General features: G+C 33.7%; 1 protein-coding gene across 1 annotated transcript; it reads right to left on the bottom strand.

Annotated features, from left to right (window-relative positions):
- Window positions 1-16,548: 16,548 nt before the first annotated feature.
- LOC133195565 (BTB and MATH domain-containing protein 36-like) lies at window positions 16,549-20,313 on the bottom strand. Its single transcript, XM_061331450.1, has 2 exons — window positions 20,035-20,313; window positions 16,549-16,990 (listed from the first exon to the last, which is right to left on the bottom strand). The coding sequence occupies exons 1-2, from the start codon at window positions 20,306-20,308 to the stop codon at window positions 16,566-16,568; spliced, it is 699 nt and encodes a 232-aa protein (XP_061187434.1). The 5' UTR covers window positions 20,309-20,313; the 3' UTR covers window positions 16,549-16,565.
- Between the last annotated feature and the right edge of the window lie 899 nt (window positions 20,314-21,212).

The raw sequence follows: 21,212 nt of genomic DNA, 5'->3' as shown, positions 1-21,212 counted from the left end.
AAAAGAGGATCCTTTTGAACGACCCTTCACTGTTACAGTCTCAGTTGCACGATTTGGAGAACAAATTAATGGACCTCACGTCGAAGTATAATGCACAAGAAGTGGCCTTAAATGATCTGAAATCCAAGTACAATGACATCGTGGCCATTAACAACGACCTGGGTATTAAATTGGAGTCAGTCAAAGGTAGTACACGATACACTATTTCTGTTTAGGTTTCTTTTCTTGTTAATAAACAACAACAACACACACACAAACAGATATTGATACAATGTGTAATCATACTGGTACTAAAAGTGTACTTCTATTATTTTGTTTGCACAATATTAGGGGCTGTAGATAAACGTAAGAGAAAAATATTTATGTTCTTTTTCAATGAATTAATTTGCCACCCGATTTCAAATCTTACTCATTGTATGTTTCTGTTAACAGCTGGAGCCATGTTTGTACGATGGGGCAAAAAGGTGTGTCCTTCTAATGTCACAGAGCAAATATACTCAGGTATCTTTTAATGATAAATGTATTTTGTTTTTTCTTGAATATGAAATTTTAAGCATAAGAAAAGATATTCAGGTACGAATTCTCTGCATTGTTTAAAGTAATTCAAAGTCAATTGTACTCATTAGATGTTGCACACATATATTTTTGAAGAGAGAGAGAGAGAGAGAGAGAGAGAGAGAGAGAGAGAGAGAGAGAGAGAGAGCCCTGGAAATACCAGAGGTGGAATCTTGCCTAGGACATGGGGCCGTTGTTGAAAGGTCTCACCCGAAAGACCCACAACTTTCACTTCGAAGTTTGGCGAAGGAACAGTTGCTTCGTTGAAACTAAATGTTAAATAGATTTATTATGAAAGACTTAATTGTTTTCTTTATATTTGAGAGGGTATAATTTAACAATCGGTCTCGAAGTAAATTCCCCATTGTTTTACGGATCTCGCAAGATTGTCTTTGCCTTCAATAACTCTAGCTTCCACATGCACCTATTCTCTTTAGAGAAGTGGACAGGCTTTCGCCTACATCCACTTCCCTTCGCAAGCCTTCATGTTTTGATTCTGGAAAACGTGTAAATCTCGAACCGGTGACGGTCTACACTTCAACTGACATTTCGTCTAAAATACGTCTGAATGTACGTAATAGACGTGTTATATTATCAATTTTAACATAAATAAACACAATTGTCACAAGAAAACTGACCTTTAAGTATTGTTAATCCATTTTCACAAGTTCTCCATCCCGGATTTAAATTATGTGCAAGTAACTCTTGAAGTATTCAAAAATCTCTAATTCGGATATAAATGGAAACTATTTTTACAAAATAATAATGAAACGAGAGAAATCGTCTACTCTGTTTAAACTAACGAGACAGTATTTCCTCAAGTTTTGTTCAAATTCTTTTGATCTTTGTTTTAAATCTTTTTTCATTTCTCGGGAAAGGTAGAGTTAATATCGTTTAAAAATAAAAGAAAATATTTTTTAGTATTGTCAGTGAGGAAGTAATGAAGTATTTTTTAAGCTCAAATTTACATTTAAATTGTATTAAAATAGTAAAAATAAGTAAAGGTAATAATATTAATTTTGAATAATATGCTAAATCAAAAGTGAATTGTCCAAAACTTTTTTTGAACATTAAAATACGTCTTCGCCAATTTTTCCAAATTATCCGACTTAAAATTTTCAATTTTTTCTAATAAGCTGTGGTAGATAAACATTAGTTTAAATCCGGGATGGAGAACTTGTGAAAATGGATTAACAGTACTTAAAGGTCAGTTTTCTTGTGACAGTTGTGTGTATTTATGTTAAAATTGTTAAGATAACACGTCTATTACGTACATTCAGACGTATTTTAGACGAAATGTCAGTTGAAGTGTAGACCGTCACCGGTTCGAGATTTACACGTTTTCCAGAATCAAAACATGAAGGCTTGCGAAGGGAAGTGGATGTAGGCGAAAGCCTGTCCACTTCTCTAAAGAGAATAGTTTAACACATAAATCTCGATGATGAGGAGGAGAGCTAACATGGTTCTTCTGGCCACTAAAAGCCCTCTTACTGTGTTTCGATTTAAATAGTTTATATTGGGTGCAGCAAGTTCGCCATTCATCATCCATCATATTGAAACATCTTCAAACAAATTCCTCTGTAGTATTACTTCAGATACATATTTAAACTCACTAAAGATTTCTGGAAGTTATGGTCTCATGAATATTTAACGTCACTTAGGGAATCTATGGTAAAACCGTAACTAACCAACTAACATTTTAATGAAAGATGTGCTTTTAATTCATACGCAATGGTTGCCCACGGATGGTGCATGTTATTCTCTTTAGAGAAGTGGACAGGCTTTCGCCTACATCCACTTCCCTTCGCAAGCCTTCATGTTTTGATTCTGGAAAACGTGTAAATCTCGAACCGGTGACGGTCTGCACTTCAACTGACATTTCGTCTAAAATACGTCTGAATGTACGTAATAGACGTGTTATCTTAACAATTTTAACATAAATACACACAACTGTCACAAGAAAACTGACCTTTAAGTACTGTTAATCCATTTTCACAAGTTCTCCATCCCGGATTTAAACTAATGTTTATCTACCACAGCTTATTAGAAAAAATTGAAAATTTTAAGTCGGATAATTTGGAAAAATTGGCGAAGTCGTATTTTAATGTTCAAAAAAAGTTTTGGACAATTCACTTTTGATTTAGCATATTATTCAAAATTAATATTATTACCTTTACTTATTTTTACTATTTTAATACAATTTAAATGTAAATTTGAGCTTAAAAAATACTTCATTACTTCCTCACTGACAATACTAAAAAATATTTTCTTTTATTTTTAAACGATATTAACTCTACCTTTCCCGAGAAATGAAAAAAGATTTAAAACAAAGATCAAAAGAATTTGAACAAAACTTGAGGAAATACTGTCTCGTTAGTTTAAACAGAGTAGACGATTTCTCTCGTTTCATTATTATTTTGTAAAAATAGTTTCCATTTTTATCCGAATTAGAGATTTTTGAATACTTCAAGAGTTACTTGCACATAATTTAAATCCGGGATGGAGAACTTGTGAAAATGGATTAACAATACTTAAAGGTCAGTTTTCTTGTGACAATTGTGTGTATTTATGTTAAAATTGACAATATAACACGTCTATTACGTACATTCAGACGTATTTTAGACGAAATGTCAGTTGAAGTGTAGACCGTCACCGGTTCGAGATTTACACGTTTTCCAGAATCAAAACATGAAGGCTTGCGAAGGGAAGTGGATGTAGGCGAAAGCCTGTCCACTTCTCTAAAGAGAATAGTGTTAAACACCTTCTCAATGTCTGTGACGGGTCTGTACTTTCTCAGTCGAAATCGACTATGAGTCTTGTGATTTCGTTGACAATATGTGTTTCGGATGACAAGCGATCATGTAGACTTGGAGAATATGCGTTTTTCCAGCAACTATATACAGTCGTAAACAATTCTGATTGGCATGGTGGAGGACTCCTTTTTAAAAGGGTGGTGAGATATGTAATGAATTTTGATTAAATCCCAATCATCATAAATTTGTTCAGTGAATCCACGTTGTTCTTGGTCTTTTATGATTTGTCCTTATGCATTTAGTTAACAAAAGTCTTTTAACAAACGTTAGATGACATTCAAGGTACGATTCCTTGCAACTTCAAAATTAGTGGGGAGCTCCTAATGCTGCTCAAGCCAAGGCTATTTTGCTGTGTATTTACCATTCTTGAAAGTAATTGATGAGTTCTGATAATTCTCGAGATATTCTCTTGAAGATTTTGTTTCTTGAATGTCTTGGATTCAAAAGGGCTGAATTTACCAGAATTTAGGTAATCATTTTAATCAATTTAGGTGTTCATGAATGATATATATCTGGGCTCCTTTGTCAAAGAGAATGTTGGCCTTAAAAATGCTATCTTTGTGAGTAATACGTCCTATCACTGTTTTTACTTATGGACGTTCTGTTTTGACTAGCTTTCAGAATACAAAAACAGTTGCAGGCTGTGAGGTTGTATCATCTAATTTGGCTATTAACCTTTGGAATGAACCTGTTTTGCAACAGCAATGCTAACACACGTTTAGAGTGTTTCGTCATATTTGAGATTTTTTTCAGCTATTTACAATCTACAATCTTTTGTTTTCCCAGACAGTTAAAGCTTAGACAAGCACTGTATACTCTAACATCAGTTACCGTTGTGCTGTTAACGGGCTGATGTATCTCTTTGCAAAATATGCACTGTTTTTTTTTTTGTAATGTTAGATGATAAATTTTCGATACGTAACTTATTGTTCTACTCATGGGTAGGCGTAAGTTCGGGCGAAAGCATAAGATATAGCGACTTCACTGATTTGAAAAACGATTTAGCCATTCCTTAAAGAAGAATTGTAGTTCTAAGAAGTCTTTTTAATACAAACGATATATTATTTAATCTCACTATGAAGATTTGGGGGAGAGGAAAGGGGGGGGGTACACCAACTCGGGGACATGCAGTATTTACATAAGTTACTTTAATAAATTTCTTCATAAAACATGTAAAAGATTGCCTTATTATTAGGGATTCATTCGACCATCATCTCTTTAAGTTTTGACAATCCTGAATTTATACATATTTGATTTTTGTATTGTGAGTAAGGGGTATTGTAATTCGACTATACGATATACATTCTGTCTCATTCACTGAAAAGAAACCCATTAAAAATATCTATTTTTAAAAAAAGCTATTTTTCCAAAGATATATTTTTTGAAAAAAAAAATTTTTTTCACAAAAACACAATTATAGTTTCTTTATCTTTAGTTAATACCTATGTTAAAAAATTATTATTTTTTTTTTTAACTCATCGTCAAATCAAGTAGGCTTTTTAAAAAAGTATCGTGCTCGAAAACCCCATTTCTTATTTACTTCACGTTGACATGCGTGGATATCGATCTATAGAGGGGGTCAGGGAGAGTGTCCATTCCCCTCTTCTGGAATTTGCGGCGCTATTAAATGTAAAGTAGGTAAAAAATGAAAATGACCTTGGACCCCTCTCCCCGTAAGACGTTCAAAAGACGAAAAAGATTCCAGTTGATTTTGTATATATACCTGAAAGTCATAATATATCCTGATATTGAATACAAATAAAAGAGGATTTTACCTTGGGGAATTATCTGTTAGAGAAACATGACTCGGAAATAACTGTAATTTTACAATTACCGGTTTTACGCCCATGTAAGACAATATCTTAATGTTTAAATTCCTGAAATTTCAAAATGAATATCGATGATACTTGCCTTTTGATTGATTGTATGGTTTTTTACGTCCCATTCGAGAATTTTTCACTCATAAAGAGAGGTCAGCATATACCGGCGAAGGGCTTCAAATTTTGACCTTTACTCGGCACTCAGGGCCATTGAGCACAGTGAGGGATCTTTATCGTGCCAACGCCTGCCGTGACACGGGGCCTCGGTTTTTAAGGTCTCATCCGAAGGACCCGCAACTTTCACTTCAAAGTGCCGAGCGCATGGCGAAGGAACAGTTGCTACCCATTTTTTATCGACTTGGGTCAGTCGCCGCAGAGATTCGAACTCACGACCTCCCGATCACGAAGCGAGCGCTTTACCGACTGAGCCACCGTGAACGGTCACTTGCCTTTTGAATTTTATCGAAGAAAAAAAAGAATCCGTAATTTTAAGAATAAATGCTATTTTTTTAGGAACAAATGGAATGGCGTACAAGGTCATGTTATAGAATAAATTAAAAAGAAAATCTTTTATTTTTTCATGTCAGACTGATGACGCATATTTTGTATTATTTTATTGATTCTTAATAATTTAGTAGTCCATATGTATGCCCAGTTACATGTGTATACAAGTTCATAATATTGAAACGGGTTCTCTCTCTCCCTCTCTCTCTTATTCTCTTTCTCTCTTCTTTCTTAATGGAAAATTAAACCTGTATCAAAATCGAGGGGAAAATGGGGGGGGGGGGTTAATGTAAATATTCCAAAATAAACATTTTCTTTCCATACATTTACAAAAACTTTTATTTCTTTTCTCAGACCTTTAATTTTGGATTTTAATCAGTCGGTATGTTGTAAGTATTCAATAGATTTAAGATGTATGTTTCCTAGAAGATCCCTAAAAATTCATGTAAATTTTCATTTAAGTTAATATATATGTGTGTTGTTCTACATACGTTGCATACAAAACTTATTTTTTTCGTGCATGTGCAATGCTGCGTTGTCAAGGACTTAGTCCAGTAGTCCAGAGACAAAGCGTATATGTATTTTACGAAAAGGTTTACGCCGCTTCGTGAAACGCAAAATACGCCCGATTAAGTTTTGGCGTACGCCCCGGAAGTAGCCTAAAATTAAGTCCAAAACGTACGCCTCAGAACCACCAGCTACGCTAATTTTTCAGACAGACTTCGCACAGAGTATCCTTTGGAGAAGAGAATTTACAAATTGTGTTAAAGAATATTTGTTTTTTTTTTTATTTGAGGGTTCATCGGTGGTTCCAACATGTATTAGAGTGGTGGGGCAGCGGAGTATGTTTGTCTTCCTCCGGATCCTGCTTTTGTATCTGTCAGTTCAACACACTTTCATTACATGTATGGTGCAGAGTATGATGGCACTCAAGCAGGACAACCTCACGGCGATGACGCCCCTTGTGCCGTCTGTCGTAGCAGAGCGGAAGTAAGCGCTATGATGATTCCTGGGAGAAGGACTTGTTATCCTGGTTGGACTAGACAATATCACGGGTACCTTGCAGCAGGACATGAAACTTTGCCTTCAGCAACGCAATTTATCTGCATAGATGAACACCCTGATTCTCTCTTCGGGGGCCAGGGAGGGTCGATGGATGGTCGGTTAATCTCGGCGATCAGAGCTAAATGTGGCGGCTCTTTGGAATGTCCACCTTATCATGATCAAAGTGAATTATCATGCGTTGTGTGTACAAAATAAATTAAAGATTTATATAAAGAACATTCTTGAATGAAACGCCCTTTGTTATAAATCCTTAATTTCATTTTATGTTAATTAAACGGGTACATTGATCCACAGACATAACTAAAAATATTACCACTGATTTCTTATACTGCTTTACTGCCTTTTATAAAGACATAAATTTATAATTATTAGTAAATTGACAAATGCAGTAACAAATAGATGCTGTCATAAGACAGAAATACTCGCACATGCTTGCCTCTAAATGTACGATAGCTCCCTTGTACCTGGGTAAAGAAGAAGCCAAAAAAGTTATTTTATAATTTACTCGATAGGGGATGCTTACTCCTCCTAGGCACCTGATCCCACCTCTGGAATTTCCAGATGTCGGTGTATATATGTGCCCCTCTACAAATTTGTATCATTTGTGGATTTTTTTTTTAGATCGATCAATCTTCACCTTTTTCATCATATAACGTATGTATAAATGTTTCAATTTGAGCATAAAATGCACAGGTGGGCATATAACCATGAATCTCTTATGTTAGTATTTCAAATTAAGTCGTATGCGTGACGCAGTGGTTAGAGCGTACGCTCTAGAGTCGCAGAGTAAGGAGTTGATCCTTAGGTCGCGGGTTCGAATCCACTGTGGGACGTGGAGACCGGTCCTTCGGATGAGACCGTATAAACCGAGGTCCCGTGTCGCAGTAGGTGCTGGCACGAAAATGATCCCTCACTGCTCAATGGCCCTAAGCGCCGAGTATAGGTCGAAATTTGTAGCTCTCCACCGGCAAGCAAGGGTGTCTCCATGGGAGTAAAAAATTCTCGAGAGGGACGTTAAACAATAAAAAACAAAACAATCATAAATTTTTTACCGAACTGAAACTATTGTTATGATATGATTTTTAATTTAAAAGAGTGAGTTTCGGAAAAAAAAAATTGTAAAGAAAAAAAGGAATAAAAAAAACAGCCCAAGATTCTGAAACCTTATTGCTTATCTACATTACACTACAATCTTGTAAAATACAGGCTACTATGCAAAATGTATGAGGAGTTATGGAACTAGGTTTATGTAAAATAAAAATACCAGATTTGTATATGACTTAAAGTTTTATCGGAGAAACTAAAGGGCTCCTTTTGCGTCATTTTTGTAAATCAGGTGTGCAATTAATTAAGTTAAATCACAGCTAAGTAATTTATCGAAAGAAAACGTATTAAAACTCTTCGAATAAGTTATGTTTAAATAAATATTGTTTCAATATGTGAGGGATTGAGGACAGAAAAGACCGAACAGGGTCGTTTTACCACGGGGTAATTAGTCCCCTACCGGTGAAACCGGAGGGGACTATAGATTTCCTCGGAGTCTGTCCGTCCGTCTGTCTGTCTGTCTGTCAGTCTGTCCCACTTAGTTTTCCGCACTTTTTCTAAACGCTTACAGATATTGAGCTGATTTTTGGTATGTGAGTGTATATTGATAAGTTACAGACCAAGTTTGAATTTCGTTCCGCTTCATTGATTTTTTAGGGAATTACGGCCCTTTTAATTTTCAAGGGTTTTCCGCACTTTTTGTCTAAACGCTTGCAGATATTGAGCTGAATTTTGGTATGTTAGTGTATCTTGATGAGTTACAAATTAAGTTTGTGCTACGTTCCGCTTCAATGATTTTTTTACGGAATTACAACATTTTAAATTTTTTATGGGAACCAGATTACACTTACCGGTAGGGGACTAGTATTGCTAATGCAATACTCTCAGAATGCTTGTTTTTCTAGGAGCTTGTTTTACAATAATAGAATCATTTTTCTACGAAGCAAATTGACTCCCCACTCATTTTTCCGGGGTTGTCAGTATTCGTCATTACATACTGTATGCATTATTGGTCACCATTCAGCAGATTGATCTTACCAAAATAATTATAACTTTAGAAAAACACAGCAAATTTTATAATATCTGTAAAAATTATGGGCTTTGTTTTTACACAAATGTAAGATTTTGATGGGTAAATGATTACTTCGCCCTCAAAAAAATTTCAAAATGTTCATTTTTTTAAAGTAGTTTTGCCGTAAAATTAAACAGTGTTCATTGAATTAATTAATAGAAGAAAAGATCGGAAAGATAGAAATTTTTGTTATTCCATAATTATGTTTGTTGATGGCAATTTATAAAACTAGATGCAGTCTGTCCGTCCGTCTGTCTGTCTGTCTGTCAGTCTGTCCCACTTAGTTTTCCGCACTTTTTCTAAACGCTTACAGATATTGAGCTGATTTTTGGTATGTGAGTGTATATTGATAAGTTACAGACCAAGTTTGAATTTCGTTCCGCTTCATTGATTTTTTAGGGAATTACGGCCCTTTTAATTTTCAAGGGTTTTCCGCACTTTTTGTCTAAACGCTTGCAGATATTGAGCTGAATTTTGGTATGTAAGTGTATCTTGATGAGTTACAAATTAAGTTTGTGCTACGTTCCGCTTCAATGATTTTTTTACGGAATTACAACATTTTAAATTTTTTATGGGAACCAGATTACACTTACCGGTAGGGGACTAGTATTGCTAATGCAATACTCTCAGAATGCTTGTTTTTCTAGGAGCTTGTTTTACAATAATAGAATCATTTTTCTACGAAGCAAATTGACTCCCCACTCATTTTTCCGGGGTTGTCAGTATTCGTCATTACATACTGTATGCATTATTGGTCACCATTCAGCAGATTGATCTTACCAAAATAATTATAACTTTAGAAAAACACAGCAAATTTTATAACATCTGTAAAAATTATGGGCTTTGTTTTTACACAAATGTAAGATTTTGATGGGTAAATGATTACTTCGCCCTCAAAAAAATTTCAAAATGTTCATTTTTTTAAAGTAGTTTTGCCGTAAAATTAAACAGTGTTCATTGAATTAATTAATAGAAGAAAAGATCGGAAAGATAGAAATTTTTGTTATTCCATAATTATGTTTGTTGATGGCAATTTATAAAACTAGATGCAGTCATTACACAGTAATACCCGCATGCAAGTGTTAATTTGCACATAATACATGCTAACCCCCTTCTACACGGGTAGAAAAGAAGCCAATGAAGTTATTCCAGTACAATTTACATAAAATGCACGTATATGCACTGTACATGTATCAAATATTTTGCATAAAATGCACATATGACCATATGCCTCTATAAAAAATATATTGTTTTGTAAGAAAAATACGTATGCAATGATGACTTTGAACAATTTGCTTCTCGATACCTTGCCTCGTTTTAGAAAGAACTAAGCACGCTAACTCTCAATTCCCCTACATTTTAAACCCATTTAATTCAATACTAATGGCAATTTGGCCCTAAAATCTTTGTTAGATGCAAAGAACAGTTCAATGGTAATTGACTGATAATTTTAATACCAGTGTTAAATAGTTAATTACCCCTAATTCCAGCTCTTTAAATAAGGAGGGTAGGCGATATTTTCCATTGAAATCGGGCTTTAAAACATCACCACATTTTAAAATATTCTTGGATATGAATAAATGTTCCTTAAATCTTTTCTTATGTTTTGTGCATATAAAATCAAGCATATATTATTAATAAAATACATTTTTAGTTGTAAACTCCTTTGAAATTGGTGAAAAAATAAGCATTTTTGTAGTTTTTTGTCTGTAGACATATGTCCCCCCCCCTCCCCGTGAAACACAAAAAGCTTTGGTATGAATTTGTGAAGTGACAGTCCGTATTACCTGTAAAAAGGAATTTTTGTTTCACGAGGTGGGGGGGGGGGTGTTTTAAAAATGTTTTCCGTTTTCCGTTGATTTCTATAGTGAAAAACACAAGTTTTACCAAAATTATAGAGTTATCTCTCTTTGTTTTCCCAAAGAAGTAATGTTGTATGAAAATTCATATAAATATCTAGTATATAACTATGAAAAATCATTCAGATGTGTTAACTTTTGAAAATTGACTTGGAGGTAGGCGGGAAAACAATACTATCGTTTGCAGTTCTTATTCGTGCGTTGAGCATGCTCCTGCGTATCGAATCAACAGGGAGACATAAAACCCATACACAGGTGCTAAGTGTGTATTGCTACATAACTTAGGGAAGTTGACTATAGAAAAGTTGACGTCATCATGTTGTTTTGTTGTTCGGTTACAATTAAGGTCTTTGTCTAGTAAAATATCCAAATATGAAACAGACGTGCCAGACTTTGTATAAATATCTTTTATTTCAAGTTCACTGGGATATATCGAGTCGACAGCCTAATATTGGATCCTATTTTGACTGACATCTCATACCAAATGTAAGGCCTTTGTTTTTATGTTAAATTTGATGACGGATTACTCCGTTTACTTGAATTACCTGATCAATACATAAGGCTCATGCGGTTTAAACTGTCGACAGGGGATGCTTACACATTTAAGATACCTGATTCCACCCCTGAAATTTCCAGGGATTGTGTTTTATGCCCTATTCATAGATTTGTACTGTTTTAGGTTCTTTGTAATCAAGTTTTTTTCGTTATTTTCATCCATTTCATTATATATAATCAATATTGTACTTACAGATTACGAAAGCACTTAATTGTTGATTAAGAGATGATATGTTAATAAGAATATATCGGGAGGAAGGGCGTATATCTTAGTCAAAAGCAGACAAATGTGTGTTACATGTGTATCAGTAGGAAAGCGTTGTCATGTAGTAGTTTCAGTCTTAAGAACGTCATGAAATTTTGGCGTTTTTTGTTTTTTTTCTTACTGCATGTAAAAGTCACAAAACCTAATTTAAGCCTTTTGTGTTAAAAAGCATTGTAGTGCTCTAGTATCACCAGGCTTTGTCCCTGTATACAAGAGATGGACGCAAAATCATCCACTATTTGTTCATGGTCTGGTAGGTGCGTGCATGCATACAATAGACCGCCTTATTTGGAAGCACATTCAGCATCCACCAATTAATAACAATAAAAATCCAACCCAAAGAATAAAACATATACGATGGATATACGATTTAAGTCGAAATTTGAATGAAGATAACTACAGCTGTTAATTTATAAAAGGTGGTCGATATATCAAAATGACGAATTGAAAGCAACCAAAAGTTCTCTTTTTATTATTAAGAATTAAATCTTTAAAAAATAAATTCTTTTTCTTCAGAATATAAGAACAGATCATCTACAGATGTACAGTTAGTGAGCATGGAAATTCAAACAGATTGTTTGAAGACCTGTTAGATGGACAGATATTGAACATATCAATGAGGAACTCATCTTCAAACTTCAAATATCAACTTCAAAATACTTAATTTTGTGTAGATATTTAACAAAGTAATTTGTTGGGTGTTCGATCAAGATATAAACATTTCAGAGTTCAGAGTTTGCTGGAAAAAACACCTTTATTATAATAATGGTATAGCTGATCCTATTTACATGATAGTTACAAATAATGATGACAATATGTACTCTTTAGACAAAGAAATATAAGTACATGTAATAAGATATCTGCACTTAAAGAGCAGTTATATAAAAAACCTTTCCTTTGTGGTGTGCACGAGTAACATTAAACTGAAATAAATAAACATATTCTGTACATATGTACTTACCAAAGTTTTGATAGGATCCATTCAGAGCCCGAAGAGAGGACAAAAATCCAAGTTCGTCTTTCTGAATTTTTGCAACCATCACATTTGTTTGTGAAAGAGAACTATTGACATATTCTATAAAAAATTAATATGAAAATGACCGAACTTTTGATTTTCAACCAAGTATGGTTACACGTTTCATTTAAATGATCTATAAAATTATTAATCTTACTATATCAGGAAAGGGGAAACGTCAAAACAAATGAATTATTTTAAAATGAATTAACATCTCATAAGTTATGCGCACAGTGTAACTTACCCGTTACATTTCTTTTTATGGTATTTAATTGAAAAGAAATATTTCCAGTTAAATCCGAAAAGGCATTAAACAAAGAACTATTCAGACCTACAATATTTGATTGAATATCGAAAAGTGTTAACGAAATGTATATATCTGTTTTGAGTTTTAAGTTTGTCAACCATATCCGACATGTTTGCTATTTCCCCTTTCTGGATTAGTTTATTATATTTCATTTGCTGCAATATTGACGATTCAATTCGATCCATTTTTTCCTCTATTCTAGATAGGTTTTGTTCTCTATTCTCACAACAAAGCGACAGAAATGACATTTTCCGTCAATGATCCGATATCAGTGCTCTGCTGAAAAATTGTGTTTAAAGTTGTTATTTTCTTGTTGTAATACAGAAATCGTCCTCTTTTGTTCTTGCAGCTCTCGTTCTAGATTTAAGTTTCTACTCTCCAGGACAGTCACCTTTTGAATAAGTGTACGGGATGCCTTTTCGAGTTCCAAAAATTCTTGGGTCAAAAGCTGAAGTAGAGTTTCTGTGTAGAAGCAGAAGGAGGTAGAGTGTTTGGTAGACGGTTCCCATTAAGTAGTCCACAAACACAACAAACATTTAGAAAAAGCAACAAAAAAAGCACTGGGAAGAGGGAGTTACTCATTCTGGACTGTAATCACAAAATGTTTAATATTGAATCTTGACATGCTTGACATAATGACAAGATAATGTAGATATAAATAATAGATAATTTAAAGATCAATATCAATTAAATTGATAAAGTTTTACAAGATACATAATATATTGTACAAGGTGAATTTCTTCGTTTACCAGATAACAATAAAGGGCTCACGGCGTGTGGTCAGGGAATACTTATTCCTCCTGATTATTAGTCAGCCCGCGGACTGACTATGTTGGGATGAAACTGCATGTGCTCTTGCGTAATTTGGTATTCTGGGAAAAAAGATTAACATGAAACTCATACTATTTGCTCCAACCAGAGGACGTGCGTCTTCACTTGTACACTCGATCTCTGAATAAAGACACTACTAGTATCTCAATCTGTTCATAGACTGCATTGTTCTTTGTAGGTGTCGACGAAAAATTAAAGACATAGATTGTTCTAAGTGGGAAATTTGTACTGTTTTATATGATACTATGAACATATTTCAGTGCTTCTTATAGAAGATGAGAAGTTTATATGTAGAGCACATTTAACACTTGATATATATACTCTCGATCGCCGTTGCGGTCACAGATTTGTGTGATTCTTCTGGATGCCTGATGCAAGACTCCCTTGATCAATACCTTGCATAAGACATAAACGGGTCGGAATGCACACAATACAGTAAAACACGCTTATAGCGAACACGCTTATAATGAACTGATGCTTACAACAAAGTTATTTTCATTCCTCCCGGCTTTAAAATATATTATAAACTAAACGCATTTAACGAAATACGTTTATAACGAACCAAAATATCGTTCGTCCCAGGACTTTGTTATAAGCGTGTTTTACTGAAATCCATTTGCTACAAAGGTCCCAAAAAATGAAAATCAAGAGACCACTGTAAAACAGTAAATTCTCGTAATTTACATAACGTGTAAGTGCCGCTTGTGCACGTGAACCGCGTCCACAGGTGAGAAATTGACCACAGTAGAACTGCCATAGCTGAGAGATTCACGTGTGAAAAACTGTGTGGATTTATAGACAGCCCCTCCTCTCCCTCAGTAAGAGAGAGTGAGAGAGATGAAATCCATGGCTTTCATAACTTTATTTTGGAAGAAATTCTTTTCTTTCCTAATAACACTAAAATGGATGCTTAAACTTAGAAATTGATTTAAATATGCCTGCAGTGTGCACCCCTCCTCCCCCAGTCATGCATTACAATGACTTTTAAGGAACACAACATGATGGATAAAACAAATCATATACCATCACAAAACAAGAAAAAAACTTTCTCTATTCCAGTGGCTGACTCGCAGCTTTTTTTTAAAAGGTTAACCAGATAATGTACATCATAATTGCTGTAGATTTGTACAAGAGATAGAGCTTTTCAAATAAAATGAATGTTACATTACAAATTCACATATATTACAAATATGATTACAAATATATCCTTTGTAAAGCAATATCAAAAATGCTAAATCAATCTTGATATAAATTATTAGCAAAAATTACTGAATCACGAAAAGGAAAGGTTACTGGTACTAATGTCTAAATCACAGTGAAACGATGTGTACCAAATCTAGAATCAAGTTCAAGTTCAAGTAATGAAATGTTCCAGTCTGAAGTATGTATCACCAGCTAGAAAAACATTTTACACACACACACACACACACAAAACATCTGTTTTATCATTTCCGACTTGCATAATGTTTTTTATTCATACAGAGAACCCCAAGAAAGAAAAGTGTTGACAACAAATGGCTTACTTCCTTTAGCAGTGTAAATAATTCATAAACAAATAATCACCACTCATCGACTTATGAGATAATGGACAGAACGTTATAAATTTACACGATGAAAAGCAACTTAACAATACTTGTTAAACTAATTTTAGTGTATGGCAAATGGTATGACATGAACTTTTACATCATCAAGTTTGAAAGTAAAATAGCATGAAATGATATACATGTACATTTGATAAATACTCACAATTCACTTTTTAAGGATGGAATTCTTCAAAACCACCCTAAATTTGATTTTTTTTTTAAAATTAACCTTAAACTCATTGTTCCATTTCACTAGGAAGAATTTCTACAGAATCAGATTTCAATTTTTAATACATGTACTATTGACTTGCCCATTAACGTGAGTGACTTTGATTTATCGTACCTATATAGAATTACAAACAAAATTATATTGCAGGGTCCAGTAAGTATTGTACCGAGCCCTTGTCTTTTCTCCTCACAAAAAGATAAACAGTTACTCATCTGAAAGAGAAATTCCAGACGTTCTGTGCTTCCAGACGTTCTGTGCTGTGTTTTAAAAGCAAAGTAAATCAAATGAGAAGTTTTGCAAAACTTAAAGGAAAATTTGAAATGAAAGAATCTTCCGAAAATCAACAGCATCAAAACGTACAACTTTTCTACACTAACCCTTTCCTTACGAAAAAGACTAGACACAGAAAACTACTTCTTCAATGTAAAATGGAACTTAAAATATTTTTTCATAATATAAAAATGTCATTTGACTAGTTTTACACGAACTTTCTTTGTTAAAATTTAATTTTATTCAACATTCAAGTACACTGATCTGTAAAAAAAAGCTGTTTTTCATCTATGAAATTTTGGAGACCAGGCTCCGAGGCCATAAAACTTAGACGATCTCACTTTTGATCTCGGTCTCACTTTTCCACTATATATTTCTTTTGTAAAAGTGAGACTGAGATCAAAAGTTAGCTCATCTAAGTTTTATGGCCCCGGAGCCAGGTCTTCAAATTTTGGTAGTCCAGTTATGCTTATTTATAAGATGACAGTCTGTGCATTTTGCAAAAACTTTTCTATTGAGAAAACTTTTATCTTTTTTTTTTTTGATTTGACATTTAGAAACATCAAAAAGAATTCACCAATAAATAGTGTTTATTTTTGTTCATATGTCGAGGTTCCCTTTAGATTCGGATTCAGATTAAGATTTAGACTTAGATAAATTAGATTCCGAATTTATAGATATGCAACGAAAAAAATGTATTTGCTTAAATCTCGTTTTTAATTCATTTTCATAATTATAAGATTATATATATATTAGTATAGTTCAAAATGCACACCCTTCATCCCCAAATCCAAATTTTATCTTTTCTGGAAATGTACATGCATTTGCCACATTTTTCACACCAGATTTCAAATGAGTCCAAGTTCTCCTTAATTCTTGACATTTTGTTTATGAGATTCGAATTATGTTTTTCAACAAATTCACAACGTTTTTCATATAGCCATGCCCTGTCCTCTGGTGGAAGCATTTTGAAACTTTCTCGGTCCTTATAGGTATTGACAGCAACGGACTTCAGATTCTCCAGCATTCTATTGTAGAGCTCATCAAAATTGTACACTGCAGCGACATAGAAACATTTTAAATGGAAGAAAACGTCTTTTGTTTGAGAATCTGCATCTACCAACAGCCTCTCATGGAAACTTTTCATCAAGGCATCCATGCCATACTCTCTTGCCAGAGGTAGGATTCTCTCTATTACGGAAACTACAACAAATATCAGTCAGATTTAAAACAAGCTGCAAACTGCACATTTATAATGAATTCACGCTTATACCGAAGCAATTTTCTTTACTTTTAGTTTAACTTTTTAAATGTATTTAAATGTATTGAAGACTTAAGTGTAAAAAGGGAAATCAAAAGAAAATGTAATAAACAGAAAATTCAATGTTTTGTAGTTGGATATGGAATTTATTTCACTCGTGAGACAGGATTTTTCAAAAATATTTTTTTCACTCGTACTTTGCACTCGTGAAAATACTGGTATCAAAAAATCCTGTCCCACTTGTGAAATAAATTCCATATCCAACTACAAAACATTGAATATCATCTATATACATCTATGAAAGTTCTAAGTCATATGCATTTAATAAAACAAAAACTATTAATTAAACATCTGTTAGTTCAATGCAGAACACAATTGGGTTTTAAATGCAAAAGATCTTCTAAATTTTATATTGACAATATGATAATATAAGAAGACAAGATTGTTTTGAGATTGACAGTAATTTTTTATACAACACAAGTTATTTTCTTGTCAACTGTAGTAAACTGTCGTAACATAAAAGAGGCCCTTTGGCCTTGAAGGTCTCCTGGATACCATGTGTCTCTCTTGATAATGTAACAAACTCAGTCCCATAAGGACCATTTCACTAGAATAACCTATCAAAAATTTTATAACTTGATGACTTTATATTCACGTATGTATTGATAATGCTCAATAATTCTAGATTGATTGAATGCTGTTTTACGTCCCATTCGAGAATTTTTCACTCATATAGAGACGTGAAGGGCTTCAAATTTTGAACTTTACTCGGCATACAGGACCATTGAGCAGTGAGGGATCTTAATTATGCCAACGCCTGCCGTGACACGGGGACTCGGTTTTTAAGGTCTCATCCGAAGGACCCGCAACTTTCACTTCAAAGTGCCGAGAGCATGGAACAGTTGCTACCTATTTTTTATCGACTTAGATATGTCAGTCGCGGCCGAGATGCGAACTTACGACCTTCCGATCCCGGAGCGAGCGCTCTACCGACCGAGCTACCGTGACGGTCAATAATACTAGAAGATAAGGAGTAAAGTCACTGTCTTTTTTAAAAAGTCTGTAGCAGACGTTACAGATCAAATTGCTCATAAAAATCATGGAAGTATTTTACCTTAGGCTTACGGTAGCAGCAATGCATGTATATCGCAATTTAACTCCGCTCTTTGATTGTCTGCTTCATGTCCATGAGTATAGAAGTTTTTCAAAGATGTAATGTTGTTAAAATGTATATTTGACCGTATAGTTCTCATCCTTGGATCTGATCACTGAATAGAGTGATGACGAATTTTTACAATTTTGATAGAGCGCATTGTTACAACGCAAAATGTAATAATAATGCAAACTGTAATAAACTGGGATTATTATATTTTGCTTTACCATATTTTTCGTCCAGATCAACGCAGAATGTAATAACACAAAATGTAATAACACGATTTTTGGATTATTACATTTTGCGTTGGGATTAATGCAAAATGTAATAATTTACTTTTTGGTTGTTCCATGCATTTTGCGTTACTTAATTTTTTGCGTTGAGGACAATGCAAAATGTAGTAAAACAAAATGTAATAAAACAAAATATAATTATTTTTTTGTATTGTGTACAACGCAAAACATCACAAATTGATTTAAACATATAACAATGGGGAAACTAGCTTTACTTAATATAGACAGACAGACCTTTGCCTATGAGGCAAACGTTACGGCTTTTATGGATATTACTAAAACTAATTGTATATTTTTTTCATTTCATTCCTAACATTTTTATTGAATACTTATAAAACATTAACTTAACTTTGATTGACATGTCTATTTATAAATCAGTCTGTATTATATCTCTATCACTGACATTCTTAATTACCAAAGATTGACCATGGATCTATTAAAAGCACTTGGTATGCATGTACGAAGTGGATGCGTACATTGCTTAGCAAATTAGAAGTATATGTGTAAGTGTCTGTGCAAGAAAGAACGAGGTCGGGGTGGGGGTTACTTGTATGTTGATCATTGTATTTTTGTGCGCGTGCAGAAACTATTCATTTTATTATTGGAGAGAGAGAGAGAGAGAGAGAGAGAGAGAGAGAGAGAGAGAGAGATTTTTATATTAGCTGATCTGCAATGCACGTGATTTGTATAACAGTATGAAATCTTAATTGTCAAGAAACCCCTTCCCCGCTATATTTACACCTGTAAGTAAAAATAAATAGATTTCTTTTCTAAATTTCATGCATGTGCCTATCAAAAAGCAACAGCAAACTGATACACTGATCAACGAAATGACCCCAACCCCACCCACCCACACATATGCGCACGCACGTTTATAATTTGCAACACCTATGATTTGAATATCAAGTGATTTTAAATGGCTAATGAAATCAATATATGATGAAATAAGATCTAATGTAAGAATTAGAATATGTTTATTTTTTCCTTTATTTTCTTTCCGTTTATTTTCTTCATTCACTACTAAATTGAAAATTATTCTCAACCTGACTGACCAAAAAGTGTGTTATTACATTTTGCCTGGTTGCATTTTGCTTAATTTCGACGCAAAATGTAACAACGCAAAATGTTAAAATCCAGAAATCGTGTTATTACATTTTGCGTTATTACATTTTACGGTGATCTCGACGCAAAATATATTAACGCAAATGTAATAATCCTAAAAAGTCTGTTTTTACAATTTGCGTTGATATCGACGTAAAGTGTTTTGAAGAGGGCACACATTTTGATGGATTTCGCCTCACCCCTATCTTCGAAGAAAGCCAGAAACCTTTAAAATCAAAATTTTTGCTGAACTTTACCCAAACGTCACAAATACTACAAATTGAAATTAATTTACTCCTTTTTAAAAAGATTTTAAAAAGATGTTCCAAAGTTTAAAATCGATGCGAAACGCACGTCTCAAGATGAATGACGATAAAAAAATGGATAGATCAGGTGACCTGAATCATTCAACAACAACAACAAAATTATATATCCAAACCGTTTAGCTCCAAATGTTCTCCTGGATAAAAACTTCGTAGAAACAGTACAAAATCTTCATATGTTTTTCCTGGAAATGAAACAGTGCTTTCGCTTTTTTCTTTGAAGTCAGCAGTAAACATAGCTCGGAAAACTGGAGAGGAAAGCATGAGAATTACTTTTGTCACATGGATTTCTTTGTCTTCGACCATGAGTATTACGTCTGTTACTCCAGAATCCTCTCGGAAATACTGAGGTTCAGTGGGACTTTTTATTTCTTCTGTCTTGTCCGCCATTTCGACAGCTTTACCTGGTAGACTATGGTTCGAGTAATTTACGGAGAGGAGTGTTAAAGTCACTGAGTGGAGTTAACAATAAGGAAGTCAGGAAAATTTTTTGTCGGCATAAGCAAATTTTTTTTTTTAATACATTTTTCAGAGAAATACAATATTGAGATATCTTCTTAATGGACTTTGGTATATTTGTTTGATTTACTACTTGAAAGATAACACATTTTGCAAAATTGTGCAAGCACAAAGACACTAAGGTTAAAGAGTATCCAAAAATCTATTTTCTATTTCTATAAATGTCAATTTTAAAACAAATAGATTTTCTTAAATACATGTTCCATGAAATTCTGGAAATTAATAATCATCATCGAAAAAACTGTATTTGCTCTAATCTCGTTTTTAATTCATTTTCATAATTATTAGATTATTTGAAGTTAAAAAAAAACCCAGTCAAATATAAAATATACCACTATCTTAAAAGACCTGTAAAACAGTTTTTGCAACAACATGAATTAACAACCATCGTAGAGCAAAACGTTACTATATCAAATCTTGGCGTTTGTTTGAATTCATTTGGTAGGTTACAGACTGAGAGTGGTAACCTGTCCCCCCCCCCCCCCCCCAGAATTTAGCGTTTGAAACCTTTGAATTGGTTAGTCAAGAGGAGGAATTATATACCTGTTATAGTGATTATTGAAATTTTCTGGATCATTTCACAGTATGCATTGATAAAAATATTATATTGAGTATAAAATGAAAGAGACTTTGCTCCGTGATTCCACTCCACTCCACTCAACAATTGATTAAATTACCCCAAGCCGTAAACTAGAACTTTTTTCTATCATTCTATATGGGTGTGGTTCTAAAAATATTTATCGATTAAAAAAATTACAAAGTACAAGTGTTATTG

This window comes from Saccostrea echinata, unplaced genomic scaffold (assembly GCF_033153115.1).
Source record: "Saccostrea echinata isolate AGI-Se365-2 ecotype Australia unplaced genomic scaffold, CSIRO_AGI_Sech_v1 ptg000029l, whole genome shotgun sequence".
Classification (NCBI taxonomy): domain Eukaryota; kingdom Metazoa; phylum Mollusca; class Bivalvia; order Ostreida; family Ostreidae; genus Saccostrea; species Saccostrea echinata.
This window is presented reverse-complemented; position numbering and strand designations above follow the sequence as displayed.

Coding starts and splice junctions, on each gene's coding strand:
- LOC133195565 (XM_061331450.1), bottom strand. CDS start 20,308: ATGGCGGACAAGACAGAAGAAATAAAAAGTCCCACTGAACCTCAGTAT. Junction 16,991..20,034: donor AGAACATTTGGAGCTAAACG/GTTTGGATATAT, acceptor TATTTGTTGTAG/TTTCCGTAATAGAGAGAATC.